Source organism: Podarcis filfolensis (assembly GCF_964270895.1).
Source record: "Podarcis filfolensis genome assembly, chromosome: 4".
NCBI classification, from domain to species: domain Eukaryota; kingdom Metazoa; phylum Chordata; class Lepidosauria; order Squamata; family Lacertidae; genus Podarcis; species Podarcis filfolensis.
The window spans coordinates 34581343-34595268 of record NC_139607.1 but is presented as its reverse complement, the minus strand read 5'-3'; the positions used below and the strand labels follow the sequence as shown (position 1 = coordinate 34595268).

At 39.7% G+C, this 13926-nt stretch overlaps 1 protein-coding gene across 1 annotated transcript in view; it reads left to right on the top strand.

The window, feature by feature from the left end:
• Window positions 1–13926, top strand: part of ZBED1 (zinc finger BED-type containing 1) — a gene marked incomplete at its 3' end in the record, with an annotated part of 125470 nt that overhangs the window by 86381 nt on the left and 25163 nt on the right. The window contains exon 4 of the mRNA XM_083610680.1: window positions 6858–6959. Within this exon, the coding sequence (XP_083466806.1) occupies window positions 6858–6959 (102 nt within the window). The remainder of the gene's footprint in view (window positions 1–6857; window positions 6960–13926) is intronic.

Sequence of the window (13926 nt, the reverse complement as noted above, 5' to 3'; positions counted from 1 at the left end):
AATCCTCTTGTCATGGCAGCTTGGATTTCCAACACTAAGTATATTGTTTGCTTTTTGCTTTAAGTAAATAAACATTAATAAAACAAATGTAACTATGTGGACTCTCTCTCTCTCCCTCTCTCCAGTTGTACCTTGGAAGTCAAACGGAATCTGTTCTGGAAGTCCGTTTGACTTCCAAAATGTTCGGAAACCAAAGCAAAGCTTCTGATTGACTACAGGAAGCTCCTGCAGCCAATCGGAAGCCGTGGAAGCCCCGTCGGACATTCCAAAAATAGTTTGCAAACTGGAACAGTCACTTTCGTTTGCAGCGTTCGGGAGCCAAAACGTTTGAGAACTAAGCTGTTCAAAAACCAGGGTATGACTGTATATATATTCAAAACCAAGCCTGAAATTTTATTCTTGTAGTATAAGCGTTGAAGAAATGTTATCTCCTGCAGCCTTCTATCTTAGATTATTGAACTCCTGTGCCTGTTGTTAGTGATAGTTCTTCCAAGCCATTAATTCTCTTTGCAGTACCTCTGCATGCCAGCCACAGCTTTGTGCAATGTAAGTCTGAGAGCTGACGTTTTTGAAAAGTTGCCCTCTGCTGCCTCTACTTTGTTTCATGGTTTCAGTTTAATTTCTGTGTACAGGGAACTGGGCTTTTGAGTGCCGTGGTCTGATTCTGTTTTCATTATGTGATGATTTGAAAGATGAACTCATTCAGATATTTTTAAAAGACCAAATAGCTTTCATTAAACACAGATAGAGGAACCAAATATTTTTCTGGGAGTTATGTAAAAGTTCAGAGTTTGAAAGGGAGATAACCTGACAGCAACTGTGGAAACAGAATTTGTTTGGTAGGAAAAGATAGGGGACGGCCGATCTTATTTCTGTAACATCAGCTTTCACCTCTTAAAGATCTTATGAAAAGTATAAAGCCAACCCTGCAAGAAATTAAGAAATGCTGCAGCCTAATAGTTCTGACCAGTCATTACAAGGTGTGCTGCATATAGTGCCTTGAGGTTTGCCTCTCCTTAAAAGATGGGTTTGATGCCTTTCCTGCTTCCCATGTCATTTTCGTCTAGCCTCATGATCAGGGCATCAGGGGTGGGATGGTGGGGCTGTCACTGCAGTGTGTGACACCAGACACTGGCCATTTCGTTAGTAATAGCTGCTTTTTTCCTTCTTACATGAGCTTGCAGTTTATAGAGATCGCCAGGAAGACAACTCTGTTTTGTTGTGCTCACAAAAGTTTCAGTGTTACCTGCCCAAAATAAAGCGCCTGTGATGAAATGAACTGTTGTACCTCAGAGGTATTCAAACATGCCTCACAAACTTAGTCCATAGAACAAAAACAAATACAATGTAAGAATATTAGGCTGCATCCAACACTAGTGCTCCACAGGTGCATCAGACTTCTGCTTGCTCAAGGGAACTTTCCCCTCCGCTACCTTGCACCCTTAAAATCCACTCCAGATTTTAAATCCTACCTACTTTCCCCAATTTGTCACTATAAAACAGATGCATTCAATGGACTTCGGTGGGAAGAATTTATCAGGATGTCCTTAATATGTAATTCATAGTGCCTGTAAGATGGGGAGGGGGAAGGGGAAAGGAAGGTAAATCCCTAGATAGTCTGTCTATCTTTCTATCGTATCAGATATATATCTGAGCTCTCCTGGACTCAGCTAAATTGGTAAAGAAAAAGCAATGTATATGTGTTCTATGTGCAATACTGTATAACATTGTGCCACCCGATGGAGCTGTGGAGTCCTGTTTTTATCTACCTGTTTAAATGAAACGCTTCTTTGATGTGTCTAGATCCAGCCCCTCTTTTGTTGTAGATAAACAAGGGTTTGTTGGCTCCCCGTGGCAACAATAAATATACTACAGTCCTATGCATATGCAACTGATTCATCAATGTCACATCTTTGAGCCTCAATGCTCCTCAGTTGTTAAATGATGATTCTGTGCACTAGAGTACTGAGACAACTTGGAGTTCATTAGAATTGTTAGTGTAAATTTTTTATATATATAAAAAAGAAAGATATATCCCACTATGGCTGGCCAGTTATAGAGTTTTGTGTTAGAATCCCTGTAGTATCACAGTTATTCTTCAAAATTTGGATTGCTCCACATTTTGTGATGTAGCTCTCCAGCCAAAATATGTGGGAAAACAGTGTGTATTAGTGGAAATAGCATAAAAGTGGAATAACCATGTACAAAAACATGTATTAGGAGAAATATGCATGAAAGTGTATGTGAATTTTTATGTTTTTGTTTTTTTTAATGAACTGACACTGTAAGGGAGTGAATTTAAGGTTGCAAAAATGAGAAATTGATGATTATATGCAGAATAGCACTATGGGGCACATCTTATCAGTGCAATGATTTCTCTTAGGGCATTGAAACACAGCCCCCCCAAAAAAAACTATTCCGGGGCTTATTCCAATCATCTGGAATAGATTTGGGGATGGAGGAGGCATGCACAGGGTGAGGAGAAGGGGAATCTCCCTTTCACAAGTGGAAATTGTTATGCTTATGCAATAATTTAGCCAAATACTACCCTGTGAAACCAAAATTATCATATTAATGTGTTCCTATACTCCAGTGGAGTTACCTTGTCCTCTCATCTCTTGTATAGGCACCAAAGGTCTTTCATTGGCAGATGGCTGTGTGTGTTAGCTCTGTTGTTGGGTATTACCAACATATTGCACAATGCAGTTCCATAAGCACTGTGACTAATCTATCAACAAAAAAGACACTTGATAATCCTTTGCTGTATCCTGACACATTCCTCACCTACATAACTTATTTGCAACCTTACAAACTTTGCAAAAAGAATATGCATACTAAAATAGAATCGAGATTACTGAGCAGTTCTCTAAACAGTCTATTTGCTCTTTTGCATTTCCTGTCTACAACAGTTGCTTAGTAAATGTTATGGGATTAAGAACCTCTTTGAGGATTGCATTGCAATAATGTGGTGCTTTACTGACAGCTAGTTTGAAGGCAGTGATCTATTTATTAGGTGAGAACCCCATGATCTAAGGTGGAAGAAGTTGAATGGCTGAAACAGTGAAGGTTAACAGATTGTACCGTTTGGTTTCTTTTACAGTTTTTCAATGAAATATTTTCACAAAGTAATTTAAACTATATGTGAGGTAGAAAGTCAATGTAACCTAAAAATTGAACTGATTCCTCCCCTCAAGACTAGCCTCTCTTTTTTTCCTTTTCCTTTTCTACATAAAGCTGCTCTTCAATCCTAGCTGGTATTTAATATTATCGTGTGTTTGACATGGATTAGCATATGCAAGTAGACGTGGGTGTTTTAGGTGGCAAACCCAATTTATTCCTTTTCCTTTTGAAACAGAAAGCTTTCAAATAAAACTGGAAAATCTTGTTTTGTAATAGCTTGACAAGTAATCTCCTTAAAAGTTTGACATGGCTACCAAATTCAGAAATAAATAGGGTGATAAACATGCAGAAAATTATGGCTGTTGTTGACATGGCGGCTTTCGCTACAGCTGCAAAGTTATTTGATAAATGGGTCTTGTTTAAACATGAGCACTTGGGTACGGAAGCAACACCATGCTGACCAGGTCTCAGGTCTTATAAATTTGGCTGCTGAGCCAAATATAAGAAAGCTGAGGACCTCGGCATTCACTGTATTTTTGGGATGGTAATTCTTGTGCACTATCCCTTCCACTTTTAAAAATCTTTGCTTTCCGAAAGAAAGACATCACTTGTATTTCCTGAGCTGTTTTCTGCTTTTACCTTGCAGTTCCTTCCCAGGGAAATGCACATTAAGTATCAAAATGGCCCCATGAAATGGGAAGGGAGATTGGATGATTTTCACATGGCAGGGAATTTTATTTTATTTTTTAAAAGCTGACAGAAGGTTTTCTTTGTATTTTGAAACCTCAAAAAAGACTGTCATGGATGTTGGATATTGTGCTTCAGTAGAATGCTGAATCCCGCAAATAGGGAGGTGATGCACAGTAGGACAAAACTGGTTAGAAGTTGCAGGACCATGGACAGCTCCCAGTGAATTGCTGTGACAAAGGTTGGGAACATGCTGAAGCCTTTGAGGTCTCCATCACCTGACCACTTCTTATAGGCTCTATCCCTTGTGGAGAGCCTTAAGAGGGCAATCCCTCTGGCCTGAAGATAGTCACTTTGCCTCCATTCCATAGCCTTCCTCCTGGGACCACCTTTGTCCCAAGCCATGCTACGAACAGCAGCATATCTGGATTTTTCCCACCATTGTATATTTCATTGTTGCAAAGGCAAGGATGGTGCCTCAAAATGGTGCTAAGGATTTGGTCTTTTTAAAATCATTATACTGAGCTTAGTATTCCAGGAATAGCAGCAGTATATTCAGGGGAGAATATATATTTAAAATATGTTTCTTCTAAATCACTAAAAAGCCAAATGCCTTTCAGAAAAAAGCCATTGTCAAGGATAATCATCAGGAACCAGGTTCACTTATCAAGTCAAATGTTGAATTATTTTCACTTAAGTGCTTGTGCAGAATGATGTTTTCAACCAAAACATAGGTCCTTTAAAAAAGAAAAAGAAAAGTACAGTACTTTATAATAACTGTATTTGAAAAAAGATTGATTTATTAGTACAGTTTTCTGGCTGTGCCTCTTCCTTTACTTCTCTTAGTTTTTTAGGGTTTTTTGCGCTTCCCCTCCCTTTTTTCTTCATTTGATTGTTGTCAATCACAGGAAAAATTCCCTGTGGCACCGTTCTGCAGCCTTACTCAGAAACCTATTCCATTCTGCACACTTTCTTGAGAGCAAGTTGTACATAGATTTTGCCGCATCATACAAACCTTGAGAATCTAAACTCTTTGCTTCCCCTCAGTATCTGACAAAGTTGTAACCGTGCAGCTTTTCTTGAGCATGTTACCTAGGTAGAATTACAAAAGCATATCAGCACAGAGGAAAGAAAAGCAGGTGCATTTGTTGTTGCCTGCTTTCATGTCTGAATAGAACTGATTTTCGAAAGAACAGAGGATAATTTGCCAGCATGTATTGCGAGAGTTTCCATATTTAGATTTTAATGTTATCAGCTCTTGTTTTTTAGTTTCTCTTTTTTTGAGAGGGGGATGGGAATCCAATTTGGAGCATAGTCAGAATTGCTATTACTAGGTATTTTGAAGACTAATGGGCAGCTTTATTGAAGCTGCTATGCATAAATTGGACTGAATGTTTATATGGTAAAAAAGTATGATTTGAATTTGTTCGTATTCTGTGATTTCTCTTGTTTTCTTTGCCCAGAACTGCTACACATTCAAAAATCTTGTGATAGCTATTTGTATATTGATAAGGAAAAGAATAAGACACCGGCTACATTAGTAATGGCTAATTTAGATCTGATCCCATTTTTAACTGTCAGTTTTGAAGCCTGCTTACTCTGAAGTAAATCCCAAAGAGTTTACTTGGCATAAACTAGCCATGGTTATGCATGATTAAGCATTTACCTGGGGGGGGGGGGAGCTTTACAGAGCTCGATATATATATATAGGATTCCACTGTAAGTCTGACTGATATCCACAAGGAAAACCTATGGGATAACTTAATGTGAAGGTGGGACTTTAAAGGGTATCCAGATTGTGTCCCAAAAGATTTATCTTTTGGTAAGCATATTTATGATCGTGTGTCTAATTCTGACACACAATCTATTATAATTGTTATAATTATAGTCCCCCCATTAGCTCTGTACCTATTAATCCTACCCTCCCTCCAAGGGACTTGGACCTCTATGCATATTCCATGTTTATCCTTGCAACAACCATGTGAGGTAGGTCAGGTTGGCTGGGAGGTGTTGGTTGGCCTATGTACAACATAATCAGAGGCGATGAGTTGTGATTTTCAAGACAGTAGTGTATGTCAGATACCAGAGTCTGCAAATGCAGAAAATAGGCAGCTCTATCTGTAACAAGTATCAGTGTGCTGAAGGCATTTTATATTCTGTTATGCAGTGATGTTTATTGCATGTTGATCTACAGCTGAACACAAAACGTCATTTAAATCTCTCCAAGATAAAACATATAGGCCTACAATATTTATAAATGTTTTTACTTGCAACCACTTCCCATGTAAGTGTCTCTACTTATTTTGTGCAGGTGTCTAAGAGAGGCTGGGTGAAAATATTTCCAAGCCCTCCTAAAGAAATAAAATAAAAGTCCAGTGTTTTCAGGCTACTTCTAATGGTGCATCCTGACTGGTACATTTCATGTTGCTTCACATTTGTCCTTGCTGTCCAGGAATTTTGGCTTTGAGATTCCCCCCTGAATATACAGTTGCTATTCCTGGAATACTAAGCTCAGTATAAGGATTTTTCTTAGTAATGCTTAGTAATGCTGATTTTGGCTAATTGCACTTATACATCTGTGAACATGAGGCCACTGAAATCAGTTTCCTAAGAAGGGGAGGGTAGGTTTGATATGGCATTGTAAATATGCATGTTTCTGGCATTGTGGTCAGATATCCCTTCTGCTGACATACCGTATTTTGCCATCTATAGGACACCCCCGTGTATAAGACAGACACCCCCATTTTAGGGGACTCATTTAGGAAAATGGGGAGAGATGGCCTGGTGCAAAGTGAGCTATTGCATTTTTTCTTAAATGATCCACTAAAGAAAAACCTTTTTAAAAAAAGTCTGTCCAGACTCCTAAAACAAAAAGTGGAGCACAAATATCAAAAATATGTTTCTCATGTTATATTGTTAGTAGATTGTGTGGAAACACTGCTGGTCTACAAATAACTTAAAGGTCAAGTTGCAGGCTCTCAAACCCAGTATGAATACTTTTGTTTTTCACTTAATTGATTTGGACATTGTTTTTCTTTTCCCTCTTTCAGTGGAGTTTTTATACTGTGATTTGGCTTCCATGAAGTCCATACATCAATTTGTTCAAGCATTTAAAGCAAAGAATTACCCACTTCATGTCCTGATCAATAATGGTAAGTTTTCTTAAAAGTTGCTTTTTGGATGAGTGCTCACCTATTGGGATCCATAGCATTGTTGTATATTTTACTCCCTTCACTTAGCAAAAGAACGGTTTCAGTGGGCACAAAGTTCTTGAACCTGAGAATTTTGTCCCCTGGCTTCTAAGCTAAAGGAATTGTTTGTGCAAGAACCTGATGTGCAACAGCAGTGGCAAAGGGCTGACTTGATATCAGGAATTGTTAGGAAGCATCCAGTATCAAATTGTCTTTATAGTCTCTGGCAGTCTTCCTAACTACATGTTTTAGACTACAGCTCTCACCAACCTCAGCCAGCATGACCAATGCTCAGGGATTATGGGAGTTGCATTAGTCCAAGCACACCATAAGCCAAGAGAACCACCATAACAATCAAGGGATGGAGCAACCATTCAGCATTTCTTGCCTACTGAGCATGCCCAGTCCTAACTGGGCTAGAACGTGGGGTTTGAGAAAAGGGATTCCCCTTAAGACTTCTAGTACTACTGTAGACCTAGGGGTTCACCCAGATCTGCTGATAATTTCTTTTGGGGCATGAATGCTGCCATTTTGGCTATATATATATATATTAATAGTATTGTATTGGTATCTAGGAAGTTTTCACATTCTAGACTGCTCCTTGGGGCAGAACAGTAACTGCTCCAGATTATACCCCAGGTGATAGGTGGCAGTAGAGGGAATGTTAATGGGAATAACAAGGGACAGAAAATGCTCCCCAGGAAAAGGAATGGGCTTCCTAAGTTGATAGAAGCCGGGGTGAAAAAGTTATAAATAATTCATATAAGCATCCAGGTAGCAGTAGGGGAACAGGAGAGCTTGAAGGAAAGAGCTTCAGTTGGGCACATGGATTATTTTCTTCTTTTCGTTTGCCTACCTAACAATAGATCCAATTCTGGCTGAGGAGGGAAGGAGGAGGATAAGTGACTGTCTGTCAAGTTTAAGCCATGAAGCTCCCTTGGGAGAATTTAACAAAAGAAAAGAGAGGGTGAAGAATTGAAATAAGTTTTGATTCAGTCTGACTTTTATGTAGTTGGGTGTCTTGCTTGTTTTCTGGAAAAGGGAATTGGGTTCAATAGAATAAAGAGGAAAAAGGAGGAAAGCCAAATGTTTCAAAGGCTTGCCAGTGTTTCCACACCTCAAATAGTGTCAGTAATGAAATTCATGTCCTATTGCCAATGCTGAACATAAATTGTTGGTAGGAGATGAGATTCTGTGCCACATGAAAGTTATTCACTGGGCTTCTTCTGATAGACTTGTTCAGTTGTGGCAGGATGTTTAACCAGAACCTAATCCTTCAGAAATCATGTAGCATTTTCTGTCTTTGGCATCAGTTTAAGATGTATTCCATTTTCATTTTGTACCACTGGTAGAGTAAGTCTAGGCCAGTCCTTTCTCTTCTATTAAATACGACTTTTTTTTTAAAAAAGCATAGACTTAATAACTAGTAGCATGTAACACTAAGCACTCCAGTTCTGATCTCTCTGGTTGACGAACTCCTTGTGAGACGAACGTCTTGGCTCCCGAATGCTGCAAACCCGAAAGTGAGTGTTCCAGTTTGCGAATGTTCTTTTGGAACCCAAACATCCGGTGCAGCTTCTGTGGCTTCCGATTGGCCGCAGGAGCTTCCTGCAGCCAATCGGAAGCCGTGCCTTGGTTCCAAATGTTTTGGAAGTCGAACAAACTTCCGGAACGGATTCTGTTTGGTTTCCAAGGTACTACTGTATAGGAATAGCCTGCTGGATCAGGCCAATGGCCCATCTAGTCCAGCATCCTGTTCTCACAGATGATCAATTGTCACTTTACAGACCACCTTTTTTAGGAGAAATATTCCATTTTGTTTTATTTTAATAACTAAAATATGGTCATTATTTCAGCTAGATTTTTTTTTTGGGGGGGTGGTTGATATGCTGTTAGTTAATTTGATAGAATGTTGATGAAAACCAGAATAATTTTAATCCCCAGAAGGACTAATTTGGGCAAAAACATACGGGCAAAAATAAATTGCGTACAGATTAATCCAATAATGGCTGAACTGGCAGCTGCAATTATGGCACGGGGGTGGGGTGGGGGTGTGGATCATGATTCATTAGCTTGGCTTCAGTGGGAAAAGCCTGCTCATGTGAATAAGCTCCGAGGCAATGATGTTCTCAACTTCTGCAGAATTTCTTGTAAATGCCACACAAGACATGAATATTTGCAAGCATGATGGGTTGATTTAAGGGCAGGGGTGTAGGTTCCTATATCTCCATGTCTGTTCCATTTAGTTTAACTGAGGACCTGAAGATTTGTTGAGCACACTTTAAATTAATATTCTCACGACAAAATATGTCAGGCAAAAGTGTACAGTTTCACAGAAAGGTCAAGTCTTCCCTTTTTAGGCTTTCATTTTGCTTCACAGGCACTATTCTTCACAATGCACAATGTTCATGTGCACTGGTTACATTTTCAAAGCAAATGTGTAAAAAAAAGTACAGAATAAATTGTTAGTTTAGGTTAAAAAACAACTTGGTTTTTTATTTCACCATGAATAGCAGGAGAAAATGTATTTTATTTCTCCTTGATTTAATAAGTAAATTAGCACAAGTACTGCTCCTAAGTTCAGCTGCCATTACCGCCATTAAGGTACCAAAGGAGAGAACATGGTGATTTAATAGTGCCAGAAGAAAAAGAGCTGCAGACTGCGTGAGAAATGTATGCATACTGTGAGCCCTTTTATTTATTTTTTGAAACTTCAGACTCCCTTTCTTATTTAATGCAAGGTATTGTACAAAACAAATATTAAAACCTAGCTGAATGGAAAATAGCAATATATAAACTTTTTTTCTTTTTTTTTAAGGATGGCTGAATAGGCAAGCAAAGTAGTCTGTTGCCAAAGGTCTTGCTGTTAAAAGCATGGAAAAGGACAACATTCCTCCTCCGTTGCCCCAGTTAGGAAATCCTTGTGTGGGGCTAAAATCAAATCAAATCAAATCAATACTGCTCTGCTGAGAGATGTTAAGTGCATTCCCTCAAGATTCTCAGCATTTTACTCTGCCAGACTTTTCAAGGACACAAGTCTGCTTCTGTTTTTCACTTTGCAATTTTCTGGTGTATGTACATATAAATTCCATATTTGTATCTGTGGAGGGTTGCATGACTTCACATGCTGGGCTACCTTTCCAACCTTTCCAGGTTGAGTTAAATGGTCTGAAGGGTGGTTGTAAATGCATTAGACTGATTGCACCTGCAATCCTCTCCGCGGTCATGAACACTGCACCATCTCCATAGATGCAAATTAAGAACACCTGAAGAGGACTATTACGCCCATGGTGTTTGGGAGAACCCTGCTAGATGGCAGGCCATGACTCTTGCACAACATTTGCATTAAAATTGTGAGAACTCTTTGGCTATCAACATTTTTTCCCCCTCCGTCAGATCTGGCAGATGCTCAACATTTTAATATGTTGGGCTTCATACAGTTGCTGTCGGGTTGCTAATAAAATGCAGAAACAGCCGTTTTGTGTGTTACAAGTAGGGATGGTGGAGGATTTCAGTTTGGAGCAAACTTTTCTGGTTAGTATCTGACATACCATGCTCAGATCTGAACATAGTCATGTGGGTTAGATTGCACACCTATGAACATTTCCAAGTATGGACTCTTCCAGTTTACAGTTTTAGGGGTGTCTCCCCCCGCCCCCAGGCATTTTGAGGGCTTCAATTTATTTCTCACCTAATGAAGAACATATCTAGGTGACTTACACGCACAATTTACAGTGCAATCTTAAATGGAACTAGTAGGGGTGAGTGCAAAATGGTGGATTGTCCACCATCTCTAAAGCTTTACTGACTTATATGCCTGCACAGGCAGGTGGTTCTATAAGGGCATCCTCCCCCCTCCCCCATGCATGGATCTTTTTCTAGTTCTTTAGTTCTCTCATCCCACCCGCCTTGATTCCAATGGAAGATAATTAGTTGTGCCATCTCCAGTCTGACATAGGTGGCTGGTGTGATCCTGGCAGTGGCGAAGCTGCATGCTCCAGCACTGGGGGCGGAGAGCAGATGGGGGCGTGGCTGGCACACATTCCAGGGGTGTGGCGTGCGTCCCGGGGCATGACATGCGTCCTGGGGGCATGGTGTGCCACTCACGGGGGTGTGATGCCCAGTGTGGTGGGGGGATGTGTGGAGTGTGTCGGGGGGCGGTGTGATGGTACTCCCCTCCCCGATGGTGCCGGCAGTGGTGCGCTTCCCCCGTCCCCCTGTTCCTCCGCCAGTGGATCCTGGAGCCCCTTGGATGAATGTAAGGGCCTTGGATCCATTAAGTTTGAAGCCTCCTCTGTCCTGTCCCTAGAACACTCTGTGTTGGGGCTTAATATGGGCCACTGCTGACAAAAGAACCACTAACTGTAGCCCTACACTCACAAATGTTATCCATGAAAATAGAGGAAGCTTCTATTACAGATGCGCAGTTCGTAGGAGGCAGGAAGTCTCCTCTTCTCTTTCCTAAGCCCCTCAAACTAGAGGATTTGGGGGGTTAGGATTGCTGTTGTTTTGTGTTAATTTCTATTATTAAACTTTAAAATTCAGAAGAGATATTGTCTTTGGGCCCTTCCTTTGCCATCTAGTTGCCTAGTTGTACTGCAAACTTCTGTCTGAGAAATAGATTTACTTGTTGTTATGATGATATATGATTGCTTTGAATGAGAAATTGCTGCTCATAATCCATCTCTCTTCCTCTTCCACCCACCTACAAATATCTACAATTAGGCCTATCAGCTAATTTATGTTAATGGCAATTGTTGTAAAACATTTTTTTTTAAAATCTTGGAACTGAATTTTTCCTCTCCAGAAATTAAGCTTTGTTTGCTTTGTCTCAAAATCAGGCTTTATTGTTCGAGTGACTGGATACATAAATTCGTTTAATTAAAGTCATGGACACATACACAATGTAAACCCTAGAAAGTTTGTTGGCATCAGCTTGTATTGGATTGAATATTTTTATCCAAGATTTAGCTACTAATTAAGAAAGTTACTATTTTCAGTGCAAATATGAACTTCATAGCAGGATGTCATTAGACTTTTTGGTCACTATACTCTTAGTTGTATTATTCAGTAACTTTCACCCTCTTCTAGAAATAATGGACTGACGTTTGACAGGATCTAGTCCACGTTTTATGGTTCACCAGGGTGGATAATATTTATACTATTATTTGTTTGTTGTTTTATCTGAAGTATTTTAAAGCTGCCTTTCAGACCAACCAACTCTTTGAAGGTGGCTTACATAAAAGCTTACAATTTTAGTTTACATACTTCTGTGTATCAAAATGCATAGAGCCATCCTGCAACCAGACTGATCTTTTCTTGTTGCATTTCCAAGCAAAACCTCAACAGTATCACATACAATGGTACCTCAGGTTAAGTACTTCATTCGTTCTGGAGGTCAGTACTTATCCTGAAACTGTTCTTAACCTGAAGCACCACTTTAGCTAATGGGGCCTTCTGCTGCCACCGCGCCGCCGGAGCACGATTTTTGTTCTCATCCTGAAGCAAAGTTATTAACCTGAAGCACTATTTCTGGTTTAGCAGAGTCTGTAACCTGCAGCGTATGTAACCTTCAGCGTATGTAATCTGAGGTACCACTGTACCTCACTTTTTATTTAACAAAGAAAGTAGGTGGTTTTACTTCCATTGTTTCTCTTCATTCGCCTCCCCCCTTGGTATAAATTGTTTCCAACTGAAGCTTTCCAATGTTCCATGCACTTAAATGCTCTCTCTCTCTCCAGTGTGGATTCCCTCGTATATCATAAGGTTTCCCTTTCTGTGTTTAGTTTCCCAAGAGCAATCCCCATTAAAAACAGTGGGATATAGCAGAGTAAACATGCATAGGAATGGGCTGTTAATCTGTGGATTTGTTAAACTCTTAACCTGGGGCAAATCTGGGAGTGGTAATACATGTACACACATAATCCCCCTCCTTTGAAAATGTAATTTGCATTGGAAGAAAGAAAGAAAAAACGTTGACCCTATTGCAAAAACACGCTTAATATTAGTTTGGCCTTAAGTGTGGTGATGAGGTATCTGTGAATAAGGCAAAGTAGGGACAATTTATCAGAGATAAGGGGCAGATTTTTCCAGTTTGTTTTAAGATTTTGAATTCTAGAATGTTGCTTTGCAAATATTTTTTCCCTCAGTACCTGGAACATTCTCCTCTCTGATGTTGGAGCTCTATTATTTTTCTTGCCACCCTTTCCTGCTTCTGTAAGACAGCACACATCACCTGTGTATCTGAGCTAAACCATAGGGTGGTTTGAGTGTGAGTTTAATGGCCTAGTTCATGCAAAACCCAAAGCCAAACCATGGCTAAGTGTGACCACAACAGTGTGCAGGAAAAAACCGTGGTAACTACAGCTTGTGAGACAAATCACAAGCATCTGGTTTACATGTAACACTAAGCCAAACCATGGTTTAGCTTAGGGTCGTGTGGCAGAATCAGAAGCAGAAAATCACCAAAGTGACTGTAATTTTCCTGTAAGGGTTTGGCTTTACATTACATTTCACTGGGTCTTGGTGAAATCTTGGTTTATTGCAGTTAATTTTTTCCTGTGTTTGACCTGGCTGAGCCATTCCTGCCTCCTTCCCAAAAGACATCTTCATTCAGAGCTAATTCAAGTACATAATTCAGACTGGATCTTGCTGAATGTCAGAGTTAATGTGCAATTATATGGATTGCCTCAGCATCTTGATATCTACTTGCATGTACACTAATAGGAGATCAGAAATTGCTAAACAAAATATGCATTGGCACACACTGTACAGATTATTCATAAACGCGCTTGCTGCTGCTTTACTTTTTCTATTGATGTCTGTTTAATCAAAGGCTTTTGAAACCAAGCTCGCGAAACTAAATTAGTAAATTGCATATAAATGACAGTCCTATCAAAACAGAGAGGGCTGGGGTTTTTTAATAATA